At 40.9% G+C, this 27896-nt stretch overlaps 1 protein-coding gene across 1 annotated transcript in view; it reads left to right on the top strand.

Annotated features, from left to right (window-relative positions):
* The window catches only part of LOC310935951 (endoprotease bli-like), a gene marked incomplete at both ends in the record, with an annotated part of 153495 nt that overhangs the window by 20447 nt on the left and 105152 nt on the right, over positions 1 to 27896 (top strand). The window contains 3 exons of the mRNA XM_083899960.1: positions 2482 to 2563; positions 5656 to 5747; positions 8480 to 8585. Coding sequence (XP_083756086.1) covers positions 2482 to 2563; positions 5656 to 5747; positions 8480 to 8585 — 280 coding nt within the window. The remainder of the gene's footprint in view (positions 1 to 2481; positions 2564 to 5655; positions 5748 to 8479; positions 8586 to 27896) is intronic.

The raw sequence follows: 27896 nt of genomic DNA, 5'->3' as shown, positions 1-27896 counted from the left end.
ACCTGTGTTCGGGTGACAATAATTACACAATTAAATATTTTCAGAAGTTGCTCTCTCTGCGTATGCTGAAATGCTGCTCAGTTTGGACGTGTGCCTGGAAAACCCACAATGCCTCGTGTGAGGAGTGTTTTTTTGTTGTTGTTTTTTTTAACTGCAAGGTTGGCACAGTAAAATGTGTTTACTTTGCTCAAATGATAAATGACTGCACATTTGGGAAGTCTGCATAGAACGCCACTGTGATCCAGGCCTATTATGCAGGTACAGTGAAAATCTTTTTTTTTTTTTTTTTTTCAATTGGCAGCAGCGGCACAATAAACTAACTTACCCAAAAGACAAATGAGATTTGAGCTCACCCATACTGTAATAAACAGATCTAGACTTTGTGTGCTTATACCGTGGCTGCATCTCCAGATTCCATTAAATCTGATGTGATGATTAACAGCACCAGGAAAATATCCATATCTTACAGTTTACTGAAAGTGATGTAAGACAAAGGGTAAAATGTTTCACAATTTCCATCGCTGAGACTTCATGTCCTTAGTCGCTGCAAATGGCAGCGTCTCGCTGAGCTATACATTTTTGTTTTGTGTTTTCATTTTGGCACGTTTACTATTATGCAAATGCGGGGATTGAAAGACATACTGTCTATGTAGACATAACATTATACTTACATTTTTGCATCTGCAGCTTTAGTGTTTCTTTACTGTGGTGCTGTACACACTTTATATGTAAATATGCTACCAATTAAAACTGGGGTATGCAACACATTTTGGCATTATTGATCAATAGTTCAATAGCAACCTTCCAGCATGATATAAATCAAGTGATCTGAGAGAGAATGAGACGTCGACACCTCGTCTGGGTGTTTTTAGAGTAAACTGAAGGAAGTCTTGGACACACGGTGGGATCACAGAGAGAGCGAGATTGCTATTTTTGCTATTGCTATTGGATGTTCTACTAAGCAACATGTTGTTTTTTATGTGCAGCACATACTTTGCCTAAACTGTAAAGTAACCTTAAAAAAAGTCAGGAAAGATAACTCGGAAAATAAAAAAATCTAAATCAGTAGAGCTTTTGAGAGATGGAGAGAAGATTGCCTTGGGTCATTTGTCATGTGTCTGTCCAAATTGTACACTTGTATTATAGCAAATATTTCTTGTGTGTTTAAAATAAAAATGAATATGATGACCTTTTTAACCCTCTGCCTGGATTTATATGGCTGTTGTCAAATAATGTTCAATGAGTGAGTGCTTTTGCCCCTTTCTGCTCTGTTCTCCAAGATAACGTTCACTTTGGATATCTGGCAGTCATTCAATCGTTTAAGAATAAGCTGACGTCACAAACGTGTGATTTTGCTGGTGAATCTTGCCTGTGATTGGACCGTTGTTCCGTGGAAATCTTGAGGGTTACTGTAATTACGAGTATATGGGCGCAAAGCTCTATTTATGTGCTTTTCGGTATCCATTCATCCATCCATCCATTCATTATCTACCGCGTAATCTTCCTCCGGAGGGTCGCAGGGGTGCTGGATTTTCTAAATGGCACAAACGGTCTAGAAGTTACGGTAATGAGAAGTACGCATACCAAATCCTGTCGGCGACAAACAGCAGGCTTAATAAATCTTCTCCAGTGTGTGTTACACCGACGCTGTTATATTTTTATCTCATTTCATCCCAATTCAAAGCAAATCAATACAATCGGTCTCATATACTGTAAAGATCAGTGTGATTTCCTTTACGGAGCTGCATGCACATCACATCCACACCCTCAGAAGTGGAGACCTGCTCCTATAGCTCTTGTTAATTGAGTCTAATTGAAGAACATGAAGGGGGAATAAAGCTAGCAGCCTTTTAGGACATAAAAGACTGCAGCTGCCCCTCAATAGTATTTATTTTCAACCTTGTCCACTCAGATTTAAGTGTAAGAGGACAATAGTGACACTGATATGTGTGTGTGTGTCTGTGATCTGCTGTTTGATTTACTGCACCCACCTTCACAAGGACCAGCCTCTTATCAGATCAAAGCTGCAGGCAGAAGCCTATGAAAGAACCGGTCCGCGCACATGAGCGTGTGTGTGTAGTGAAGGACAGAGGTGTAGGTGAGGCGCGGGTGTTTTTCTTCCTTTTAACCCGGGACAATGGGACTGCCGATGACAGAGCAAGCGAGAGCTCTTTGAACTAATGAAGAGGAAACCTTTTACTCTCCTCAATAAAGATGCCCAACTCTTCCCCGCCGTGTAATGGATTTCCCTCTGTTTCAAAACCAAAAGTAGCTCTGTGTTTCTCATTGTTTTGCTGTATATCTTCACAATTCCCCTGTAAGTAAAAAAAAGAAAGATCTTAAGAAAAAGGCAAAAGATTATTGGTGCTGTGCAACATGAGACGTGTTCTGTAAACCACATAACTTACAGAAGTGAAGGGAATACAGATTTGAATTGTAGTTTTTTCATCATGTCCTCAAAGTCATGTGTTGTGTTTCCAGGTTCACTGGGTGCAGAGGCAGCACAGTCGTTACAGAGACAAGCGGAGTCGTGTGGCGGGACTGAACCACGGCAGCATTCACAGTAAGTTCTGACTTAAATGCTTCTTTTTCCCTCCTCTCACAATACATGCTGATGAAACACTTGTGGGCAAGATATCTCAGAAATACCTTGAGGAAATGTCTTCAAATTTCTTCTAAATGTTCACTTGTGTTCAGACTCAAGGTCAATGTTGTTGTGAGATACAGCAGAAACACCTTAAGGAGAAACCAAAAAAACACATGCTACACATGTAAGATGAGTTTGGACAGACAAGGTTGAGTTTGTAATGTTTTAGTTATTCCTATACTACAGTTGCTTATACTTGCTGGAAGCCTCACTTTTTGTCATCTATTTTTCTTAATCATTCTCTTTTCTGATGGTAAGAAATCTGCAAATCTGATGGAGAAGTGAGGAAAAAGTAAAGATTGAAAAGCATGGAGGTGGTGGATATGCAGTTTATTCATATGAAGAGAGAGAGAGAGAGAATTACTTTGCACTTCTTGACCCACATGAACTTATGAAGTCTAATGTTTCCTTCTCAGTGTTTCTGAACCGACGCTTGCCAATGTTGAACGTTGCGTGCCAGTTTTAAATATCTCTAAATTCATGCCAAACACTGTTTTTTTGGCAGTGTGCGAAAGCCTCATTATAGCACAGTGAAAACTCTATTTAAGCTCAGGGTATGATTAGTAACATAACATACGCAGTGCTGGTGCTACTGTGGGGTTGAAATGGAACACAGCATTTCACACAGTTTGGTAACATCTTTTATAGTTTACTCATTAATAGATTCTTTTTTTCTTACGTGAAAATTCAAACACTGAAAACACTAGAATATGACCAATGCTCCATCATATGCATTAACACTTAAATTTTTTTGTAAACAAGGTGTTAATTGGGTGACTAATAGGCTTTAGAGACCGAAGTATTGGCTGTTCCCCTTTCCCCGATTTCCAGTCTTCTTTATGCTAAGCTAAGCAAACCAAACCAGTCTCTTGTCTGTAGCTTCATGTTGACTCAATAGACACAGCACTTCTGTATTGATCCTCTCTCTCATCTTAAATTAACCCAAATGTCAGATTATTTGTTTTAATTAGTGGCTAATTGGAGCGCCTTTGACATACCTGTGTCAATGTATCCGATACCCCAGTGAATCCAAATGGATACAGGAGACAACATCTATGAAACATCAGACATCTGCTTTCATTTTTATTCTTTTAGAAATATAGTATATATATTCCCTCTTTCTATTATTTATATATATTATATAGAATACAGAAAAGTAAGAGTAACCTTTTCTCACTGCTTTTCTGCCGCCACAGCTAATTGTTAAGCGCTTTTTCGTGATGCTGCCGTTGTGGCGTAATTCAGATTGGGCTACTGTTTTAAAGTTGAAACTGCATATAAGAAAGTCTGAAAATATTTTTTCTGTGAAGTTTATGACCTCAGCAACTCAATTTTTTTTTTTCGAATTCACGGTCCCATTTAGAGTCAAAAAGATGACGTGTCATGGTGTGTATTGGGGTGTGGACACACTGTGATTGACAGCATGGGTTGGCCAATATGTGCCTGGTTCTACAAACTTTATGTCTAGTTAAAAAAACAAAAAAAAAACAAGTTGGCATTGGCCATTTCACAAAAACAGTTGGTGATGTCATGTTAGGTTTCCTTGGTTGGATTGCTCATTACAGACAATTTCCCACAATGCGATATTCCAACTTTGTCCTGTAGTCACTATAATTTAATGGGAAACTCTTACGAATGTATTGCTCTTGTTTGAGCCATACTGGCCTCACCATCCATCCATCTTCTATCACTTTATCCTCCACATGAGGAACACTGGTGCCAATCCCAGCTGACATAGGGCAAAAGGTGGGGTACACACTGGACAGTCTATCACAGGGCCACATAAAGACAAATTCACTTTGACACTCACATGGATGCTCAATTTAGAGCAGGGGTCTCAAACTCAAATGACCTGGGGGCCACTGAGTGTTTAGTTTGATCAGTAAGGGGCCGGTGAAGTAAAAAAAAAAAGCCAACTTTTTGAGAAAAAGACATGGAAATAATAATATTTATGATGATAGTTCACACAATTTCACATTAAAAGTGATTGTATTGATATGGAACGAAAAAAAGTTGACAATATAAACGTATTTATGACATAGTAACATAACATAGTAATAAAAAATATACAGAAATAACTCCTTTAGAGCTGCAGCTAATGATTATTTTCATAATCGATTAATCAGAAAATTTCAGAAAATTTTAAAAAACGTTGATCTGTGTTCGTCAAACCTGGACATGACAATGTTCTTGAATGTTTTGTTTTGTCCACAAACCAAAATGATTAATAATTAATTAATCGATTAATCGTTTCAGCTCTAAACTCATTATAAGTTGATATTAATTGGTGGGCCACAAACAATGCACACACGGAGAGAACATGTAAACTCCATGCAGAAAGGCCCTTGGTCCGACCAGGATGCTAACCTGGGTCTTTTAGCTGCAAAGGAAAAAAGTATTTGAATGAGACATCCATGGGCTAATTATGGAATAAATGTTCAACACATGCTAAGACCTGGACCTAATTAAAGTGCAGAGGGCTGATGTATCTGTAATTACTTGATGCACAGAGAGTGCTGAACCAAAGAATGTTGCATATATTGAATAAAGGGGTTCAGGACCAATTCATGTATCATTACGCACCTAATTAATACCAAAGCTTATAATATTTCCACACTTGTGTGTGTGTTCGTGCAACATTTTATTGCTGTAAAAGAAAGGCGATCCCCATCAACAACCGGTGTGTGAAATGTTTTTGATACATACCGCACACTATATTATGAAACAAACTGATTAATATTCATCTTGAGCGAGAAAGAGCCTGATGAGCCGACCCTGATGAGCCGATAGCATATTCCCAGAAAGCTTGCCAAGCTGTGGCACGGCAATGATATGCTAATGATATGCTAATGGCATGGTAATCTCCCAGCAGCATTCAATATGACTGGAGGAATAGACAAACTGGGAGGACTCTCACCATTGGGTGGAGACCAGGGACTTCCTGAAGTCATAGTTCAAGACGAGAAAACACACTCACACGTACGTATGATGGATGTGTATCTTTGCAGGTGCCCAGAGGAGGAAGTACGCACCTGACAGGTACTCTAAGGACCAGTCCGTCACCTTCAATGACCCACTCTGGCCTATGCAGTGGGAGCTGGTGGGTGAAAGTGTGTGTTTGTGTTTTGTGTGTGTGTGTGTGTGATCACTGGGCTTATCTGGGAGCCTCATCTCTCTCTTACTCTCTGTGTCATCTCAGCTCCCGTTCTCATGGTGAAGGATGTTTCTCTGACAGGCATAAGTCAGGCAGGCTTTCATGTGTGACTGGAGAGAGAGACACACACAGAGGATAGAGAGAGGAAGGGGGATCGTGGAGAAAGGGAGAGGGGTGAGAGAGAAAGTGAAAGGGGATGGACATGTTTGAAGTGAGACAGATGTAAGGGATTGATGAGGACTGGTGACACATTACTGTAGTAACAAGATGAGCTAAATCTGACCAATATGTGCTCGTAATCGACAGAAGGAAAGACTTTTTTTATGTTTGGGTATGAAAATAACATCTCATCCTTGTCATACAAAATGCTTTTCCAGCTCCCTTACAAAGAAATTTGATTCCATTCAAAACTAGAAAAGCACTTGGAGAGCACAGACTTTCGCCAAGGCAGCTCAGTGCCTACAAAATACACCCTGCCAGCGCACAGCGTCTACGGATCACGCCCAAAATTTAATCACTTGTTCCTGGTCCCATTGCGGATATTTCATCTAAATCCTCTTGCGAATCTTCGAGTTATGTTTCAAACAGAAAAGACAGACTAACAAACTCCGACGGAGGTCAATTAAAGGTGCATTATGTAATAAATCTAAAGCCTCAAAGAGACTCAGGAATAATGTTCATATAACATACTGAACTGAAGAATATTTTATTTTCATAAAAAATTTGCAGACTGCAAATCATGTTTATGTTTTGAAATCATGTTTTGGCATGTGGCGCCACCTACCGCCGTCTACCAATCATTGCGTTCAGTAGAGTCTCAGCTGCCGAGCAACCACGGGTTGCCGGTTACGTCAGAAAACAAAACCTAAAACCTTGGTGTGTTGACCCACAATGCATATCGATTGCGTTACCCGCAAAGTGACGGCGCCGCCACTAGATCGCAGCCTATCATTGTATATGCATCATGCAACGAGTGCAATTGAATAAGTAATAAATACAGAAAGTTATTTAGCAATATGTTATGGAGTAGTTAGCTTTATTTTACATTATATTTGGTTAAATTTAGTTACATTTATTCTGTATGACAGTTACATCTGGCCCTTTGAGGGTAACCATTATGCTGATGTGGCCCTTAGTGAAAATGAGTTCTTAATGAAAACATTTAATTTAGCATTCCTGGAGAAAAACTGTGATATACTGTACTTAAATCTGGCATTGGTTTGACTCTAACTTCTCAGACTTATATTAAAACGATCTCACGCACACACACAGTCTGGTTTCCATGACGTCATAGGAAATCACGTTGTCATACATTCATTTCTTGGAGACTCAGAATCATAACTTCTGCTGGCCTAACCTTAACCTCGTCCTACACATACAACATGTCTTCGTCTTAAAGTGTCAGAATGTGACTGTGTAAACAGATGTAGGTCCCCACAACACGAGTTATACCTGGAACACACACACACACACACACACAATAATACGTTCTTGGCAGGAGGGCAGGGCTCAGCCAGTCAGTGCTGCAGATGTTTTTGACTGACGCGCGCGGGTGTAATCTGACAGAGCCAGGAGGAGGGAGGCGGGATCAGGGATTCACCACGGCAACTGGCAGCAGACTGACTGACACCTCAGCTCTCGGGGCAAGATGGAGCGAGATGGAGAGTTAGGATTAGGGATGGAGGGCGGTGGAGACTGAGACGGGTAGATGTCGTATAAAATCTCTTTAAGATGTGGTTATTATTATTATTAGTGTTATTGTTTTAATGTTTTTCATGATCAGATCAGGTGAATAAATATAATTATCAGTAAGAAGTAAAGCGTTTAAAGCTGAGGAGGACATCCCTCTGTCTGAGAATGTGTTGCTGTGTGGCTGAACGCCAGCTGAGATAAAGGCAGATTGTTGTGTTGTTGCTCTTTTGCACAAATAGAGTGTGAGTGTGTGTGTTTGTACACACATGTACATGTGTTTGTGTGTGTTCAAAAGGAGTTGTTGTGTTCCAGTGCTGCAGAGAATGATAATAATTCAGTGCATGATTTTCTCCCTCTCGCTTGTTCTTTTGGCTTACACTTCTCAACCGTGTGTGTGTGTGTGTGTGGAGTGAGTCAGATGCCTCACTGTCCGAGTGTGTGTGTCTGTGCACCCTGAAATAGTGTGTGTTTGAGAGGGGCAGAGAAGGGGGGAGGAGGGGGCCCTCCCCAGGGCCTGCCCTCATGCTCTGGTGGACGTTAGCTTGCTAGCAGCCTCCATTCATCTGCTTTATTCTCACACACTACAAAGCAGCACTGCTCCCCAGATGCTATCCTCCCAGACACACAACAAGCACACACACCACACACAGACACAGTATCTCCCTACTGAGGCATTTTCTGCCCATTGTGTTCTCTCTTTCTCTCTCTCCATCATGATAACAACAACAACAGAGTGAAAGTCTCTTGAAAGACTCATTTTGAATATGAAATTGGTTATGGTGTGCATGTGTGTGTGTGTGTGTGTGTGTGTGTGTGTGTGTGTGTGTGTGTGTGTGTGTGTGTGTGTGTGTGTGTGTGTGTGTGTGTGTGTGTGTGTGGAGGGTGGGGAAGTGGGCACTGGGTTTTGGGGGCAGTTTTTATGTCCAAAAGTAAATCAAGCATTCACTGTCATCATCTCTGTGTGTGTGGTTTTTTTTTTTTTGTAGTTTTCACAGGGTGAATACAAATCCAGTGGGGTTGACCTGAATGTGATGCCAGTATGGAGCAAAAACATCACGGGGAATGGGGTGGTGGTCAGCATCATTGATGATGGTGAGTTTTACCTTCACTGCAACACACACACACACACGCACATACACTTTTACCATGTGCACATGGGTACATATTAACATCCTGCTCCATCTCACTGCCAACTGTGTCATTCACGTACCTGCGTGGCGTAGAAGCACGGATTCGAGTTTGTCTTCGGGTAAACTGTGTTGAGGCAGCAGCTTTCTGTCAGACACCGTCCCTGTTATAAGACTTGTATTTATAATTATAAGGAAAGTAGGAAACTCCCCTTTGTAAGTCAACCAATTGAAAAACTTTATGAATCATCATATCACTGTAACATGTTGAGACTGGCTAAAAACATTGCCTCTGACTGAATCTAACCATGTCCTGAACCAAATATGGAACTTTGAATGTCGGTATTTTTTGTTTCTGTCCGGTATGTTTTAGCGAACAAGCTGTTGATGCAAATTACAGGCATATTCTGATAATAAAGATCTTATCATATTGAAATGTGGGACCTGGGTTCAGGACCCGGTTGGAACAAGGGCCTTTCTGCATGAAGTTTGCATGTTCTCCCCGTGCGTGCATGGGTTTTCTCCAGGTTCTCCGGCTTCTTCCCACAGTCCAAAAAACATGCGATATGGGGATTAAGTAAATTAGACACTCTAAATTGACCATAGGTGTAACCCCGGGTTTCCACTGGACGCGTTACAGCCGAGGCACGTCAACAGCGCGGTTCTGCTTCGACCTCTGCCCAGCGTCAATCCCCACCGGGCGCGTTACAGCAGCGGCGCAGTGCCTTGGGAGCCAGCGGTATTCAGGAAAGATCGCGCGATAATCTTGAACGGACGCGAGTTCAGGAGATCCCGCGATAGACTGTGTGTATAAAGGAAACAACAACAACACAGCTTCTTTTCATTCTCCGCCCTCCATCCCTAATCTGGTGTCATAAATGATTTTATGTTTCTCCAATCAGTCTCTCGTCATACATTGTGACTCTCCGAGACGCTCTGATTAATTGACTGTTGACCTGGCAGCACCGGTCACAACATAATGTTGATGTGAAGTTGTGATAGGCTATATGACCTGCGTATTGTGTTTTATTTTGAAAGGGGGGCGGAAATGTTTTACTTTGAGTCTGTGTCGCTTTTCCTGTCTGGTGCGATCTGCTCTGTTGAAATTTACGTGGTTCAGCAGCGGCAACAGCAAAAATAGAACTGCTACCTATCGATAGCGATTCTGGGACGCTGCTGAGACGTTCCGCAGCGCGTCTGGTGGAAATGCTCTCATTGATTCGAATGGAAGCTATTTCATTCGACGCAATGCGTCGAGTGGAAATCCAGGGTTAGAGAGTTAATAGTTGTTTATCTGTCCAGGCTGTACCCCGCCTAGAAGATAGATGGATGGATGGATTCAAATTTGGTTGTTGTCTCTGGGCTGAAGGAAGCTGCTGTCCGTGGCATCCTCTTCTTCCACCATCGTGGGTGGAGGTGAGTGAGTTCCTCGCAGCTGACAGACTCTTGTTCCCTGGCCACAACTTGCATTTGTCTGTGATATTCTGTGATATGTGTCAAACAGATATGTGTAAGAGAAACGGAACACTCTCTGATCAGATTTGCTTTTCTTGAAGGCAAAAAAAGTACAAGAAAAAAAAAAACAGAGCACAAATAACAAACTGAGAAAGAAACGAAATAACTACGTACTTGCGCTTACTAACGCGTCAGGTTTACTCGTGTACTGTTTACTTTTTAACGCAGTACCTCCAACACTGGTTGTTCTGCAGTGCTTTGCACGAGGTAGCAGTGTACATCATTCAAAATATGTTTCATTGGAGAAGACTTGTCAGGTTTGGTGTGATGAAGCTGAACTCTGGCCCTCGGTAGAGAGGGTGAATGATTTATGTTTGTTCCCCACCTCCACCTCCTCCACCACCTCCACCACCTCCACCACCACCCTCCTCATCTTTGTTTCAGTCATGCGGGAATGAGAATTCATTTCTCTCTGATTGCTGGGATATCTGGCAACAAGGGAAATGAGGGAGCAGCATCTTATGGGCTCATTCATCAAGAACTAATTGAAGCCTCACTAGTCTCAAGTGCTGATAGAGCCGGAGTAGAGCATGAGAGTGCTGTTTGTATGTGTGTGTGTGTGTGTGTTTGTGTTTGTGTTCACAGGATACTTTTTTGTCTTTAACATCTCAAACTTTGCAGCTGTGTGGAAGTGGACTCAGAGAAAACATCCTACAGGTGTCAGCATTCTATGAAATGTGTGTGTTTGTGTGTGTGTGTGCATCTCCCTCTTGTATCATGCGTGTCAATCTGCCTGCTGTGAGTCAGTTTGTACTTTACTGTCTGTATTTCATGAAAGACTCTGAGCTTCTTCTGAGAAGGCCTTCACTCGGCTCTGTAGCCCTTTGCATGAAACATGTGTGTTTCTGTTTGTGTGTGTGTGTGTGTGTGTGTGGAGGGGTTGTAAACGGAATGAGCAAGAGAGATGAATTAAATAGAGGAGGGATATACAGGGAAATGTCAAGAGAAAGCATGAGCAAAAAGGATTCAGAGGGGGTGAGAGTGTGTGTGTGTGTGTGTGTGTGTGTGTGTGTGTGTGTGTGTGTGTGGGGGTGTGTGTGTGTGGGGGTGTGTGTGTGTGTGTGTGTGTGTGTGTGTGTGTGTGTGTGTGTGTGTGTGTGTGTGTGTGTGTGTGTGTGTGTGTGTGTGTGTGTGTGTGTGTGTGGGGGTGTGTGTGTGTGGGGGTGTGTGTGTGTGTGTGTGTGTGTGTGTGTGTGTGTGTGTGTGTGTGTGTGTGTGTGTGTGGGGGGGTGTGTGTGTGTGTGTGTGTGTGTGTGTGTGTGTTCTTGTATTTGTTAAGTCTTGAGGACATTTTCTGGCGTAAAAACTGACCTTGTTGGGATCCGAAGTTCTCATGGAGACCAGAACCTGGTCCAAAATGAGGCTGTACCTCATTTCTGAGGAGCTGGTTAAGTTTAGGACTGAACTAGGACTGAGTAAGATCTGAATTGTGGTTGAGTTAAGATAACGTTAATTGGTTATTGCCATGGTTTTGGGGGGATTTGTTAAAGCTGTCCAAATGAATGCAAGTCAGTGCAGTGTCTAAGAAGAATAGCTGTACAAACGTGTGTGTGTATGAAACAGAGGGTATTAGACTTGCACCACTGAATCTTCTCTCCTCTGAGGCTATTGTACTTTGCTCCACCTCTCTGTATTGATTCCAACGGGCAGGAGCTCCTTCACTCTTTCTCTCTGTCGCTTTCTTTCATTCTCTTAGTCCTTTACCTTTATTTTTTTCATACTTCTTTATTTTTTTACTACAAGGTTTCTTTGGCCACCCTCTTTTTTTCCCTCCCTTCCCTTCCTCCTCCTCTTTTCCTCCATCCCCTCGCTCGCTCCCTCCCTTCTTCCTTCCTCGCTCTCGGACAGTCTGCCTCTCACAGCTGAGGGATCATGTACACGTTCACCTTTAGCCACCTTTCAATCGATGCCTATTGATTTCAATATCACAATGAAATAAATTATTTTTCTTTGAGTGAAAGTGCACGCCCCCCTCTCTCCCCCTCCACCACTCTCCCTCCATCCTACAGTTCAGTTCAGTTTTTAGAGGTAATGCTTCACCTACGTCATCTGACACTCCTGCTCTTAAAAGTGCAATCCCTAACTTCCACGTCAGTTAGTCTTTTAAAGCTGTAGTGGTTAACTTTAAAAGGTCCCATATTATGCAAAATCAACTTTTTAATCATTTAAATCCTTATATTTGGGACTCTGGAGGATCCAACGCTCACTGGGACGTCACAATGCGCTAAATTCCTGGAATTGTTGGCTCGCGGAGCTCCGCTTTGTCCGTAAAACACGCGAGAGTGCTGGCGAGGGCAGCGGTATCCGAAAACCCGGAAGTCCACAAAAAGTTCTATTCTTGGCTCCACAGTGCAGCACAGAGTCCTACACAAACTTCCAGCCTCAGAGGATTTATCTGTCCAGTGGATACATGTTATATATGACGGCAATGTGCCTGCTAGAGCCTGCAAATTATCTCTTTTCCCAGTAGTCTCTGTGGCTGATGTCATTTCCTTTCCCTTAAGTTTTGTTTTACTTTTTTTTAAGGTGGACCTAAAGAGATACTACTAAACAGAGCGTTCTGAACAGGGCTGTTTTGGCAGGGTGATTGAACTGCTGTGGTGCTTCATCCTTGTGGTATTTTGACCAAAGCATGTCACAGACATGTTCATTAGGACACCAGGGAACTAGTTTAACTTGGAGAAATAGGGTATAATATGGGACCTTTAAATATAAAAGGTGAGACATTCCATGATTGAGGCGGAAGTGCAACAACTACATAGTGTTATTAAAGCAAGACGGCGGCACGCAGTTGGTCTACGGTTGAAAGTGGCAGAAGTCCACAGGGGGCGATAAATGTCCCGCTCTGGAGCTTTAATACATGCTACCTTTTACTTTTTTAATCAGTTGAATTTTTAACCGCAATTAACCAACAAGCAGCTAATCATTAAAACCCTACTTGACATTATGTTTTTTTTTTATTATTATTGTGTTGCACAAGTGCATATATTTGATTTTATCTTTATTTTATTGCCTCACTTCCTGAGCTCTACGATCCCCTTGTTTGTTTTTAAAACAAGTATGCGATCGCTTGTCTTCCTTATCGGTCAATTACTATTTTTGTGTGTGTTGTGAGAATTTGCTGGCTGCGTCTCAGTGGTTCTAAAATGTGAGCTCATGTAACTCCTGAATTACAAACCTCTGCTGTCAATTACTTGTGTCACAATCTTGTCACAAGAAATTTTCATTTTAAATCAATTTTGCAATTTATGCCATTGTTGTCTTATTTCTTGAGTACTGCATGTGAGAGCACCTGTAGCTCATTTAAACAATATGACAAAAAGTCTGTTCAGTCATTCTTTTTGATGAATTTAACAAAGGCACTGGGCTTGTTTTCTGCCAAGAAACAAACCAAACAAAAAAACAAAACAGTTGGTCTGTGCAATTATCAAAAAATAAAATAAAACCAATTGTAGTGTCTAAATGTATAATGAATTGGTTTTATTTCTTCTCTTTTTTCATGACACGTCACATTGAACCTTACTCAGTGTGTTTGTGAGGTGACGACTGACCGTGTCCCAAATCAATATTACAAACGTATTCTGCACAGGAAATGACTGCGTGCAGCAACATCAGGTGTCACCGCAAATTAACCCGGAATAACGGAACACAAAATTGTATTTAATCCCTTCCAGCCTTGAGCAGCTGCTTCATTTGCTTTGCGTACCGCACTGTGAGAGCAGCCATATTTAGCTTTTGGTTTTTTTACGATTGCACCTCATGCTTGCATTGTTCTTCACTACACACGGTGCTTAGTAAAGTATAGTTTGAGATTGGTGACATGGCGCCGTGTTATTTGTGCAATCCAACCACATTCGCTTCATTTTCAAACAACAAATACAATCAGGAAAGGTTGTTAACTCCGACAATCCTCGAGGCTCCAGCGTCTTAATCCCAATGACTGTAGCGTTGCCGATGCGGACAGTTCAGTGGATAAAGGTGTAAGCTCAATATCATGTTTGCTCGATAATACCTTTCTTGTTCCTCTGGGCTGTTGCTCGGTGTATACGCTTTGATCGATGGGGCCATCAAGCACTTTAGCATTAATAAAACACACGTCACATGCTGTGTGAATCAACATAAACCGTGGTCAATAGTGCTGTCATCCGCCAAGTATGTCCAGTCAGTGGGTGAAGAATATGGATTCATCAGAGAAATTGCATCCAACCCCCCCCTCCTCCTCCACCCACCATGTCCCAGGACACCCCCCCAGTAGTGTCCCTGTCACCCAGCTATCAACATTGGCCTCTGTCCTTGATGGGCGGCACGGCACGGCCCAAAAACACTATATCGATCAGCGTGTATGTTATTGTCATTTCATGTCATTGGCGCGCAGAGACACAGGACACGTATTAGACAGGAGAAGGGAGGTAGAGGCATAAATGGATGGATTGGAGAAGGGAGAGAGAGGAGGAGGAGGAAGACAGGATTTACACAAAGAAGACTGAGCAGTCTTTAAGATAATTCGGCAAGCACTGGATAATGCAGGACAATTTATGCCCTTAAGAGCATGGAAATGGTCCTTTTAAAAAGCCATCTCACTGGGCTGTCTATGCTGGATGTCAGGCTAGTGTGGACGATATGGTGTATATATATATATTTATATACATGTACACATCAATCTGTGCAAATTCTGCTCACTTTGTCGCGGCTGTAGACGCCGCACAGTTTCTCCTTTTCCATGTCAGAAATTAGAGGCCGCGGTTCGGTTGAAGACGGGGTGTTTTTTTATAGGCGCGCTATGAAAAGCAGTCCATGGGGAGAGTAATGCCAGCCTATAGATGCAGAGCTGTGTTTATGTTGTCATGCTGGATGTATTTATCTGTTGATGTAGGAGGTGTGATAAAAGATTTTATGGCTGATTAGAAAAGCCTATGTCGCCGCTGTAAGACATAGAGCTGTAATGTTGTTCATGCTGTGCACTGGAGTTCTAGTGAATGGATCAGATTTCTGCAGTAAAACAGCATCCCTGTGTGTGATTATATATTCCTTTTTTGTGATCATTTTTTTTATTGGTTTATAAGCATAATACAGTATATGCTGTGGGGGGGGGGGGGGGGGGTTACAAAAGGATCACAAAAAAATGACAAAGAAAGAGAAATTTAACCCCCCATATAAATACTTGGATATTCAAAATGTCAACCCTGAGTGTTATTGGAGGATAGAATGAGACTTTTCCTTTTTTCTTATGTAGAAAATCAAGGTCCGTGAAGGCACCGTGTATGGTTTCTTACCCATCTGTAGTAAAAAAAAAAAAAAAATACAATACAAATAGAACATTTTAGAACATTGCTTGCCAATCCTGGTCCTCTGAGACCCCTGTCCTGGATATTTTAGACGTTTCCCTGCCCCAACACATCCTGATTGATTCATTTCTGAGGTATTTCAATAGATGCAGAAGAAGACCGAGCCGTATGACCGGACTTTTTGTCTTCCGGAACTGCACGGAAGTTTTGAGCGTCGCAGGCCTCTGCTCTCTGGTCAAATTTCACTTTCTATGACGTAGCTGGATCGCTACTGATTTACTGCCCAGCAAAGAGTTAAAAACAAAAGCAGGTAAACACTTGATTTGCCCCAACCTCCCACCACACACACCCTGGATATTGGGACGTGAAGGTTTTCATAATAGTTTTGTTTTGAGTAGTTTCTCTCTTTGCCTGGTGCAGCCAACTGTTACTTACCTGCTCCATCTATGAAGTCGAGAAACCATTTTTTTGTGTGTGGACAGACTGTGGAGATTTCTACCTGCTATGAGGCTGAGAGCTAACTAAATACCTTTTTGTTGGAAAGAGAGCTTTAATTTGGAACTGTTACACTGCGTAAATGCAGGATTTGTGGTGATGATGGAATGTTTGATAGAATATCTGCAGCTCTGTTCCAGCACTCCAGCTCACCCTTGGGCATCCCCTCGTTTTTGTGTGTGTGGGATCACGGCTGGGTTTGGTATAAGGTTTGGCTGCAGTGGTTCCTTAGAGTTCTGTGTTCTTCGGGCTAAAACAGAGAAGAGGAAGAGCTTAGTGTCGTAGATGTATTGAATAATTCAGCATGACCCGTAAAGATGTTATACAAATTGCAATGGCTTTAATACAAAAAAATGGTTCCTCACTCACTGTGAGTGAAAACAAATCATCATTTTTCCTATCACTATACATCTGAAAAACACACTGCTGTCTGCTGTCGGATCTCCACAGTGTATTCAAGTATACGTTATTACACGTTTTATGAAGCAACAACATTGATAAAGGTTTCATGTTCTCTTCTGCTGAACCTGTTTTCTTGTTGCGAGTGTCCGATGATGGTCACTCGTCAAAACCTACAAACGTTGTAAAACGGCATTAAAACGGAGCGCTATGTGTGAGGAGATTTTTGAGGACTATTCTGACTTAAGCAAAGCAGGGATTGAAATAGAAGCAATTTTACATTGGCATTGTTTTCCACCGCTGGATACAGCTCGTCCTGAACGAAGGGTTAAAAAGCTCAAATTGAGACTTTTGACACTAAAGTTTTACAAATTTACAAATCAGTAGTTACTTGAGTGAAAGGGTTCAGTCGTCGCCGTGGAAACCACTGCCGTTAAGCTCGTCTTGTATCATATCGATCAATATACAGAGAATGTGATCTTACTTTAACTGAGAGGACAATGGGAGCACAAGAAAGGGATGTAGTCGGTGCATCCAGTGAACCAAACAAGAAAGCAACAAGGAGAACATGTTTTGGAACAAAATATGATGAGGAGACGCTCTTTTGCCAACTTTATTCAAGATCTGCTCAATCCTATACGGTATTTCTCACGTTAGATCTCATAGATATCTGATATTTGTGCCAGAAAGGCTTGTCATGACGACCAATCAACCAGTTACACAAGAAAATATGACTTTTTGTATGAAATGTGTAATTTACTTGACGTGTCATAAGTGGCGAGCATGATTATGTAGGATTAGTATGATTCAGTGGGAGGATTTTTTTTATTATTTTTTTATTTTTTTATTACAAGATTGACTGTACATCGGTGTTGCAGAATATAGACATTTTTGAAATGAATGTTAATGGCTTTAAACTTTAAACTCCTTTAAATGTTGTATTTTGCTGCCTTTTTCGAGATTGAATTGTGTGTGTGGGGGGGGGGGGATCAGTGTGTTATTGTAGTGTATTTTATCACGATTGGCTATTATCAGGCTGGGGCTTTGAACAGAGAGCGAGAGACAGGCTCGGTGTAATAAGATAAATCTCATCTTAACTACGTGTGTCTCAGTATCTTTACATCAGTGTCCATAAATACTATAGTGTGTGCATGCTTACGGCATGTGCGCGTCCATGCATTAAGGAAGACTCCTGGCTTAAGTCCAAACACTGTCAGAAGCCTGTGTGTGTGTGTGTGGTTGTTTGTTAAAAATGACACTGGCCAGCGATGGAAAAGTGTGTCTGACAGGGGGGAGCGACAAAGTCAGCGTTTTTTTTCCTTCTCTCTCTCTCTCTCTCCTCCCTCGTTGCCCCCCACTGTTCAATCCATCCAGCTGCTGTCACCACAGGGGAGCAGACAATCTATCAAGGCATCGGGATGCATTCTCCTCACCTGCGCCGCGCCTTTAATGAACAGCCAACATGATCCCGGCTGACAAGCAGGAAATGGATGTAATAAAGATTGTTTCTGCATGCTCTTTGCATCCCTGATAAATCACCTCGCTGTGCAACAGATACGGGAGCCACATGGAAATTTGATTTCACACGGCAAGGGGGAGGAAGAAGAGAGCAGTGGGGGGAAAAGAGAGCTGCCAGTGGCAGGGTCACTCTATTTTATTCCCCCTTTTTTCTCTTGCGGAGCAGTGGAGCAAGGTGTGGGGGGGGGCTGAATGGAGGGTCTATTGTTTTGTTTTTTTCTTCGCTTATCCTGCCAATGTTCTGTAAATCCAGGAACATGCGTCTGTGCCTGTAAGTCCATAAACAATAACAGTGTAAGGGTGCAGACATTCACATAGGTGTCTGTCATCATACTTTGAAGTAACATCAGCATTAGTGTTAATACACAGGTGGAGATGATGATTTTAACCTCAAGATAAATAAAAATAAGCAAATTAAAGAACCCATTAGACTAATTTTACAAAATCAGGTTACCTCAGGGTTCTTTTCTTTCTAATCATAGCCACACCTCACAATAATGAGGGGTAAATCTACCACTCAACATCCTGAGCATTTAACAGGCTCTCTTACTTTCAGCATTTCATCTGTCGCCAATGATCAAATTAGATAATCCGATTATATGGTCAAGTGTGTCAGATGATAAATGATTCCATATCTGGCTTGCTTCGTATAAGCAAGTGATACTCAAAGAGACAGAGGTAGAAGTCACTTGTCATGTGTTACTTGTTGTAGTATATGCTTAGTCTTAATGTCACATATGAAAAAGGGAAGTAAAATTATTTACCTGCAGATTATCAGGGGTGTAAAAATGAACAAATCTGGATTGATTAAAAAAGCAGTGATGTTGTGTTTTTGAGGCAGAAAAACAGGCAATTTGGAAAAGTATCAAAGGAACACAAAATCAGAGGGTAAGAGTGTTATAGTGGTATAGAGCCGTTACCACACGGAGTAGATAGTTGTTTACTAAGACACTGGGATCACATGATCACACTGTTCATTTCTTACATTTTTGATTTGAGTCTTGAAATCCTAAAAGGGACTTTTTATTTTTAAAAAAGACCTATGTGTCAAACTCATTTTAGTTCAGGCGCCACATTTGATCTCAACTGGGCCGGACCAGTAAAATGAGAGCTTAAAAACCTAAAAACAACAAGGACTCCAAATTTTTCCCATTGTTTTACATCTAAAGAAAACATTTTAGGATCAACCTGAAATGCATTGACAAAAATGATTGCAATTTCAACAGTATTATGTCTACCTTTATCTGCATTACAACTAACAGATCACAGTGGATCTACAAAAGGCCCAAAACATCATTGTATTATATGGAACTGAAAAATATAGTGAATAGAATCTAATCACGAATTCATCCCGTGGGCCAGATTGGACTTTCTGGTGGGCCAGTTCTGACCCTTGTGCCATATGTTTGACACCTCATATACAGCACAACCCACAACACCATTACTTTTCCCTATAACAAATGGTGAAAACATGACGTCACGTCCAGTAGATTCACGAGCGTGTACGCTCACACCAGTTCAAAACACAACATAGCATCGCACAAGCAATCACATGGCCCACTGTCCAGGAAAAGGCTTTCACAAGGTAGAGTACGAGGAGAGGAGGGGGGGGGTGAAGAAAAGAGAATAATGATTAGAGCTGGAGAGAAATAATAGTGGGGAAGCAGGAGAAATGCATGGGGAATGGAATATAGGAGAATAAAGGGAGAGTGAGATTGAGATAGGGAGAGAACCGGAGAGGGAAGAGTGAGATAGGTAGGGGGAGGAGGGGGATGCAGATATGGAGGTGGGTGGGTAATTTATGATTTAATCTAATGCAGTCTGGACCTGCTGTAAGTCACACAGACCTCAGCTGGGAAAGCGAGGGAGGGAGAGATGGAGAAATGGAGAGAGACATTAACCTTTCCTTGAAGTGAGTGTGGAGCTGTTTTATCTGACCACCATCGACTCCTGTAAACCTTTTCTCCTCTCCACCTCTGCTTCCCGCTCCCCAGACTTTACCAACTGCTTTAAAAAAAAAAAAAAAAAAAAAAAGGCTGCGTTTGCCAAACGTGTTATGTAATCACAATCGGCCTCTGCTTCCGCCGAGTCCTGAATAAGAATCTCAAAATAAAATTGTCGACCTTGCTAATTTGCGTCACTGATTCATCCAGAATCGCAGAGCGACTGAAGCCCAGGTGTTTCTCACGTTGCTCTAAACACCTGACGCTGACGGATGTGTAATCTTCACACATCTGCCTTCACTCACACACACTGTTAGTGTTTAGATCAGGAAAAGGCCAGGGTTGGGGAAAAAAAGAAACTCTGAGGGAACTCAAAACTTCATCAACAGAAGACGGCCTGAGGGAAAAGCTGTCAGAGAACCACCCACACTGCTTGACTGACGTGTTATCGCTGCAAAGTGCAAAATAATCGCACCGAAAAGACGATAGCAAAATGAACAATTCAAAGTTTACAAAATCAAACAGCAGCAGATCATGCATGTGCTTCACACACTCGCCCTGTGCCTCACTATGAGGTAACAAACAGTCAGTCTGCAACATAAGCTGCCCCAGGAATCAGCTGTTGCCACCGGCATCGCCACCAGCCATTTTCTGCTATTTTGCTCATCTTGAAAAATAAAATAGGACGTTGATTTGTACTTTTCTGAGACCACCGGTGTCGTCTCATTGAAGTCTGACACTTTGGAACCTGCGAATAAGTGCGTGCTCCTGCAAAGTTCAGAAAAATCATGTTTTTATCGTGTTTTTAACATGTTATTATCGCAAATAATCAGCATTATTATATTAATAGTCAGCCGTTGCCATCAGCATTGCTGCTGGCATTTTAGACGCTTTCTTTAAAAAAATAAATAAATAAATAACATAAAATCTCAGTTGACACATACATATCTTACAACGTGTGAAACTACAATCTTAATACAACATGGTTTTTACAAAAATATTACAAAATAAAATATTGTATAGTATATTTATATGGTTAAATGATGGACTGTAGTAAGTAAGAAAGAGATGCCTTATCTGTAAATAATCCAAAATTCTGAAAACTATAACTGATATTTAAATTTAATATGAAATATTAACATTAAATATAAAATTGTATTGGACAAAGTTGTCAATAGTCCATTATTGTACTCAGTACACACTCATTGTACATTCTTCCATTTACATTGTAATAATAGGACAGCCATATAATACAGTTTAATGTTTAATTTAAGAGGAGACAAACACCAGTGGCAGGAGCATTTAATATCCAAAACCTCTAGATGACAAATCTTGTGCGTAATGTAGACGTGATGTTTAGGCAAGAGAGAGAGAGCGTGTGAACTAAACAAGACAATATTCTGCTGCATCAATTCCAATCGTTAAAAAAATAAAACATTAATAAACCTGTCTTAATTGAGTTAACTTTAAAAGGTTTGGCATAATAGTGGAGGATCAAATAGAGGATGTTAGATACACATGGTTTCTGTTATAAAGGGTTGGACTCGGACTATAACTTCACATACAGTACGTGTGAGAGGCAAAAATTAAAGATCCGACTGAGCAGAAACAAGAGATGTGCAGAGAGGATGGAGGAGTTATTTGCGGCGTGAAAAAAGTATTTTATTTTTGTTCATTTTCAGCTGAGGAATATAAGTGAAATGACCTGAAAGTATCTAAGTGGCAGCCCCGATAAGAGCATGGTCAAATTCTCCACAAATGCGTTGAAAGTATGGTTCAATGGTTCTGTTCTTATCTCCTTCAACAGAAGCTGCAACAGTTAAAGAAATGCATCCACATAAAGCTAGAACGTGAGAATATATTTTTATTTGTTTCATTTTTTTGTGACACAATTTAAAGAAGGACCTTTTAAGCTCTTGCATAAATGTACATATTTACAAGTTTGATTTCAAATCTGCACAATCAAGAATGGGTTTCAATTATGATTATGCCACCAAAGGACAAAACGGTGGCTTTTATTCTGAAAATAATGCTTTTAATGTTGTAATTAATGGTATTTTAATTGTGCCTGACTTCCTGTCCAGCTCACCTATTCGGTGACACTCATTAAAAAAAAAGCCCTTTTTTATGTGCAATTAAAATATATATACATGTATATATATTATTTTTTTCAAGTTCAAATCAATGAGTAATTGTTTTATAACCCAAATAATCGTGATTTTAAATAAACAAATTAAAATGGGTTTTATTTTCATGTAACCTTCTCTGAAGGCTTTGGACAGAATGACCATCGAGCTCTTTTATTGAACAGTTTGACGACAGACAACAGAAGTGCACTTACAACCAAACAGAGGAAGCCTTGTGTCTCCTCGAGGATGGAACCTTGGACCACCCTTATTTCCTGATGCCACAAAAACACATATATATTTTTATTTTTTTTACAAGCTTTGAATCGAAATTTCATTTTTACACGATCTCCGTGCAGACACGTTGTCAGAAAAGCCTGCCGTTGTCAGTCGCAGGATTCCCAGTGAGAAACACTTGTCAATCCAGGCGCTTCCTGCTGCGATTCCATGTACTCACCATGGTAACAAAAACAGAGAGCTCGTCTCTGCTCTCCCAAACACAGTGAATCAGTGGAGTTTGCAAATGCTATGGTAATGGGCTGCACCAGCGCCTACTATTGGAGTGCAACTCTTGTGTCTGCATCAATAATCTCTCTCTAGAGAACCATTTGCCTGGATAAATATTGGTTTTGCGTTGGCCCCTGTAATGGCACCCTGTGCAGGCGGCGGGGCCTATAAGTGACGTTGTCTGTCACGCCGTTGGCAGGCTGGCGTGGGAGTCATTGGCACATTGTGGGGTCTCTCCAACGCTCATTTGAATTTGCTCGTCCCCAATCATGCCACTACACTCTGCGACTGCACACTTCCACACTCCACTCACACACTACTCCCACTACCTGTTTGGGCGCCGGCGCGCTCATTTGCATGAAATAAGATGGAAATGGAGCCCTTATTTATGCCAACAGAAATGGAGTGTGTTATTAAGGGCACTATTGTGCAAAAGAGACGGTGGCGGTAAGAATACATTACAGAGGCTATTTCTGGAGTGGCTCGAGTCACACAGAGGGTAATGCTTTACAGGTCCCTGATGACTTCTACAGTCTGGGCGCCAACACTCTGTATGGGCTGTGTGTATGTTTATGTGTGCACTCTGTGCACTGTGTGTGTGTATTTTTGTGTGTGTGTGTGTGTGCCTGCATTTGTACTGTATGTGTTTGCGTGTGTGTGTGTGTGCAGTAAATATGGTTCCTGGAGATGATCATTTGTATATTGCCTGGTTGATGGATGGGTTTCCTGTGATTGACAGGTCTCCATTCATACAGACTTCATTGTAAGAATGTTTGTGTTATTGTAGACCGGGGCTGGAGAGAGAGGGAGGGAGGGAAGGAGAGAGGGAGGTAGAGCTCCATTTCTGTAAGTCGGGCATTTTTTCTGTAGAGTTCACTGGGTCATTTTTGTTTTCATAAGACAGTAAAATAAGAAGAAAACTGTCTTGATGATGGAAGTTGCCCATTATTCTGTTCCGCCTATCTGTACCCATACTCTTAGAAATAAGGGTTCCAAAAGGGTCCTTCTACAAGGGCTGAGGTTCTACCTGGAACCATTTGCTTCTGAAAAACCCTTTCCCGAAGAAAGGGTTTTTCAACGGTTCTTGGTAACACTAATGGTTCCAGTAAGAACCATTTTGATCCAGAGAACCGTTTAAAACCCCTTTCCTGAATAAAGGGTTTTAAAAGGGTTCTTGGTGGAACCCTCCAAAAGGTTTTCACCTTTATAAAAAGGTTCTACCTGGAGCCAAAAAGGGTTCTCTTATAAGGACAAGCCGAAAATAACCTTATATGGTTCTACTTAGGACTTTGATTTCTAAGAGTGCAGCGTTATAGGCAGGTGAATAGATGAATGATAAAAGTTGAAAATTGTCTAGCTTGTTTTAGGCCAGTATTGTCACATTTTAGTTTTATAAGTTATGTTTATTTGTTCCAGTTTTTGCTCTTAGTTTCACAATAATTATGGACTTAGCATTGACAGTTGAACTTTTGGTAAATTATCTTTCAGTTTTCAGAGAAAAATATTTTTATGTTCACCATTTTTTTTGGCCCGCATTTGATTGACACTTGTCACTGACTATTTTATGACGTTATTATTTAAGTAATAAGTTGATTATTACTTAATCAACTTACACACAATTAATAATAATAAAGAATATTCAATAAAAACACAGTGGAAATCCAGTATAATTATTAAGCCAACTTTGCACAGTAATAACCTTAGGTCAATAAAACAGTCAGACATTCTCTAGTAAACACTCATACATATTAAAACAGATATGAATAAAGATATGCTGGGGGAAAAAAAAAAATCTTTGTTTTTATGTAATTGTTGTTCAGGATTTGTTTTCTACCACAGAAGCAAAAGAATAACATGAAAATGAAATAAATTAGTTACAGGAGAAGTAAGTATTTTAACTTTTGAACATACTTTGTTTGAAAATATTTTTACCTCATCATGGCAACTGAGAGTGGACAATTTTCATGTACACACAGGCAGATTAAAGGTGCTGTACGCAAATATTTAAAAACAACACAGACAATGTATATACAGACAAAATATGTATGTATATACATATTATGTATATACATACATACATATTTAACATATTCCTATTTGTCTGTGTTGTTTTTAAATATTTATATATGTATACATATATATATATACATATACATGTGTGTGTATGTATATATGTGTGTGTATATATATATATATATATACTGTATAATGCATTACAAATACATTCATATAATGTATTTAAAAATTGAAATTGTACAATATATAAAATGAATAAATAAATTAGTGTTTACACTTTTAGAAATCTAAAAAAAAAAAGCTTTTGATGAAAAGCGCTATCAAGTAAACTAAAGGTTTTTTTTATTAATAGTTTTGAGGAAATACCTTAATTTTCACATCACATTTAGTAACCCCCAGTGGACAGCGAGCCCTTTCTCTAATCTGACCTGACCCCGCTGACCTCTGTCAGCTCTCCTAAACCTGAACCTGCTTCATTAACCATTGATTGGCCCCTGGGTGACCCTTGACCTTTAACCTTATCAGATCCTGTGTTCACAGGCTGCCCCTCTGTGGAGTGAAAGCATGCTGGGTACATAATATGTGCAGCCTGAAATACACAAAGGAGGTGAGGGAGGGGGGGGGGGGGGGAGGGAATACAAGAGGAGTGTAATTGACCCTTTACCTAGACTGCATGTGAAACTCAGACTGACTAATCACAGCCCAGCATAGAGCAACCTGGGTCATGTGTAACAGTGACGCAGGAAAAGGAATACATTTGTTTTATTATTTCAGTCAAGTCAGACCTTGAACATTTATGGCTGTGGATGTTCTCATATTCGGATTTAATTTGGCAAAAATCAGCAAGCACGTCTTTGTCTCATGTGGTGTTAACTAGAGTGATGTGATCACTGCACACTGTAAGATACTGATGTTATCTTAGTATGTATGTATAAGACATGGACGTATTCTTCTGGTTTTCCTGTATTGGATCCTATGCAGCAGCACATGCTGTTGATTAGGAAAATAGACGATAAAGCACAGCACATACGCAGTGTGATTGACAGCTGGTATCGTCCAATAAGCGCCTGGTTGCAGGGGGATGCCTCTGAAGTTCTGTTTGCAAAATTGTTCATTTTGAGGCTTCGACATGGGAGTTCAGATACTCATGTGTTACATCATAACTGTTGCCACTTGGTTGGCTCTGAAAGCTTGATGCACTTAGCAATAGGAGGGACCAGGACTCAGCCAAAGTGCAATTCTGAAAATCTGATCATGTAAAAAAGCAAATTTCTTTTGCCTCTCATCTGTATTCTGTGAAGCATCGTGTGGATTTAAAGTCTTTTTTTTTTTAGCTGCTCACGCTGACTATTTGTGATGGAGTGCAGTAAAATGGAGACCTGTTTTTGACAGTGCTGCCTCGTATTTATTTTGTTGCCGTAATAGACTTTATTACTAAGTGAGTGGCAGTGTGAGAGCTTGTCTCATCTGTCCTCCTAAAGGGTGGCCAATTTGAAAACTAGATGTTAAAACAAGGCAAGGCAAGGCAAGAAAAAAAAAAAAGCCCATTAACTGGAAAATTCCCTTCCCAGGGCTAAATTGGTGTAAATAGTATTGTTCCCCTCTCTGTCAAAGATATATGGAATGCCGTTTCGCTGATGGCTTCAGTAAATGCTCCAGCCAGGCAGGCATATAGATATAACAGATTTGCTCCAACACTGCATCAAACCACTGGGCTGTGTAACTGTCCCTACACAGCATTTGTCATGTGTTGTGTTGGGGGGGGGGGGGTTGCATGAGGTATGTGTGCGTATTCACAAGCATTTAGGAGAAGGAAACAAAGTGAGTTAGGGAAGTAGAGAGAGAACAACAAAAGAACTGAAAGAAAGGGAGGGAAGATGGAGAGCGGCGAGGGCGGTTGTTGTTTTGGGGGGGGAAAATACACATGAAATAAGCTAATGTCAAGGCCAGCGTTGGTCCCATAACTTCTCCACTCAACGAGAGGTCCAGCTGGGGTCAAGCTCTATTGATTTCTTTCGAGGCTTTGTGGCAGTATTTCTTTTCTACTAATAGCAAGTCGCAGGCCTTCGCCAGCACTGGATATATCTCTCTGTGATGCAGGAGAGAGCTATTCTTGGACCTGTATTAAAATAGTGTCAGCATAAAGGACAGTAAATGTTATGATAGAAGAAACGGTTTCATACGTTGACAACAGATACAAGTTTTACTGTGTGATTTAGTTTCCCTCTTGTCACATGCATGTGGAGCCGTGTGTGTTACCACTGTATGTTTGTCCAGGAATTATGCTCATCATTTTTGCATGGGCACCACTGCAGCCGCGTATATACAGCACGATGTGCGTGTGTGTGTGAGAGTTGCCGTGTCCACTGGCGTGTAGTGATGGATCGCAGCAGTTCCCTGTTTACCTAGCCTCATGATTTCCTGTGCGTGCGTGTAACAAGTGGAGTTTGGCAGGATTAATGAGCACACAGCTTGCTGAATGGGTGTTTGGCTCCGCAAAGCACTCCATCATAGCCTGATGCCGCTACCATATCACACACACGCACACACACACACACACACACACATACACATACACATACACATACACATACACATACACACCACATGCACTCTGCAACTCACCACTTACCCTTGCTCTTAATTACACATGCTTAGCCAAGTCCCATTAAGCAAGCCCCCACCCTTCATGCTAAACAATGTTAAAGCATCCACATATTTTTCACTGAGTGCAGTGTTTAGGTACCGCGTAGTTGCCATACTGTAGTGTGTAGGAGGGAAATTGTGCTAATATGTTTGCTCCACACGGGAAGAGAGGGGAAAGATAGTGACGCTTCTCAGAAAGTTTTGATTCGGTACCAAAAAAATAGATCGTTATTGAGTTTTAATGGTAGGATTTGAGTTGAACTATCCTTAATCTGTAGTGGGACAAACCTCCTGGCGACCATTTTTACAGTGTCTTTTCGAAAGAGACGTAAACATACACAAATTAATACACTATGACATCAATTCTATTATGACTTAAAGTCTAAGTATGATCAGTTTAACCCAGAGCGTATCTTTGGCGACACATTTGCACAAGTGCACTTTGCATTAGTGTAGTTTTTGTTTGGCTATCAGGACACCTGTACATAGTTTCCATTTTTTGGCCTGTTTTTTTGCACATTGAGAGACAAAGAAACATTGTTTTATACTACTGTTTTGAATTGTTAAAACACTATTTTAACATGCAGTAAATAACTGCCAGATATTCTAGAAAAATTGGCAAAAGCACTTACTCACAAGACATTGTCTGGTCCTTTTATGGTTAAAATAAGGCCATAAGTGTTAATGGGTTAAGGTCGTCCACTATTCAGGTTGGTGGTTTGTTTCCTGGTTCCTTCTCTAAAAGAGGAAGATCTGAATCGCAGTGTTGGGCATATGTGTTGGATATAAAACTGCTGTGTCAATATCTGGGCAGATGTCAACTGTA

This window comes from Microchirus variegatus (assembly GCF_963457635.1).
Source record: "Microchirus variegatus genome assembly, chromosome: 1".
NCBI lineage: Eukaryota > Metazoa > Chordata > Actinopteri > Pleuronectiformes > Soleidae > Microchirus > Microchirus variegatus.
Note: the sequence above shows the minus strand (reverse complement) of the source record. Positions and strands in the feature narration are given on the sequence as shown.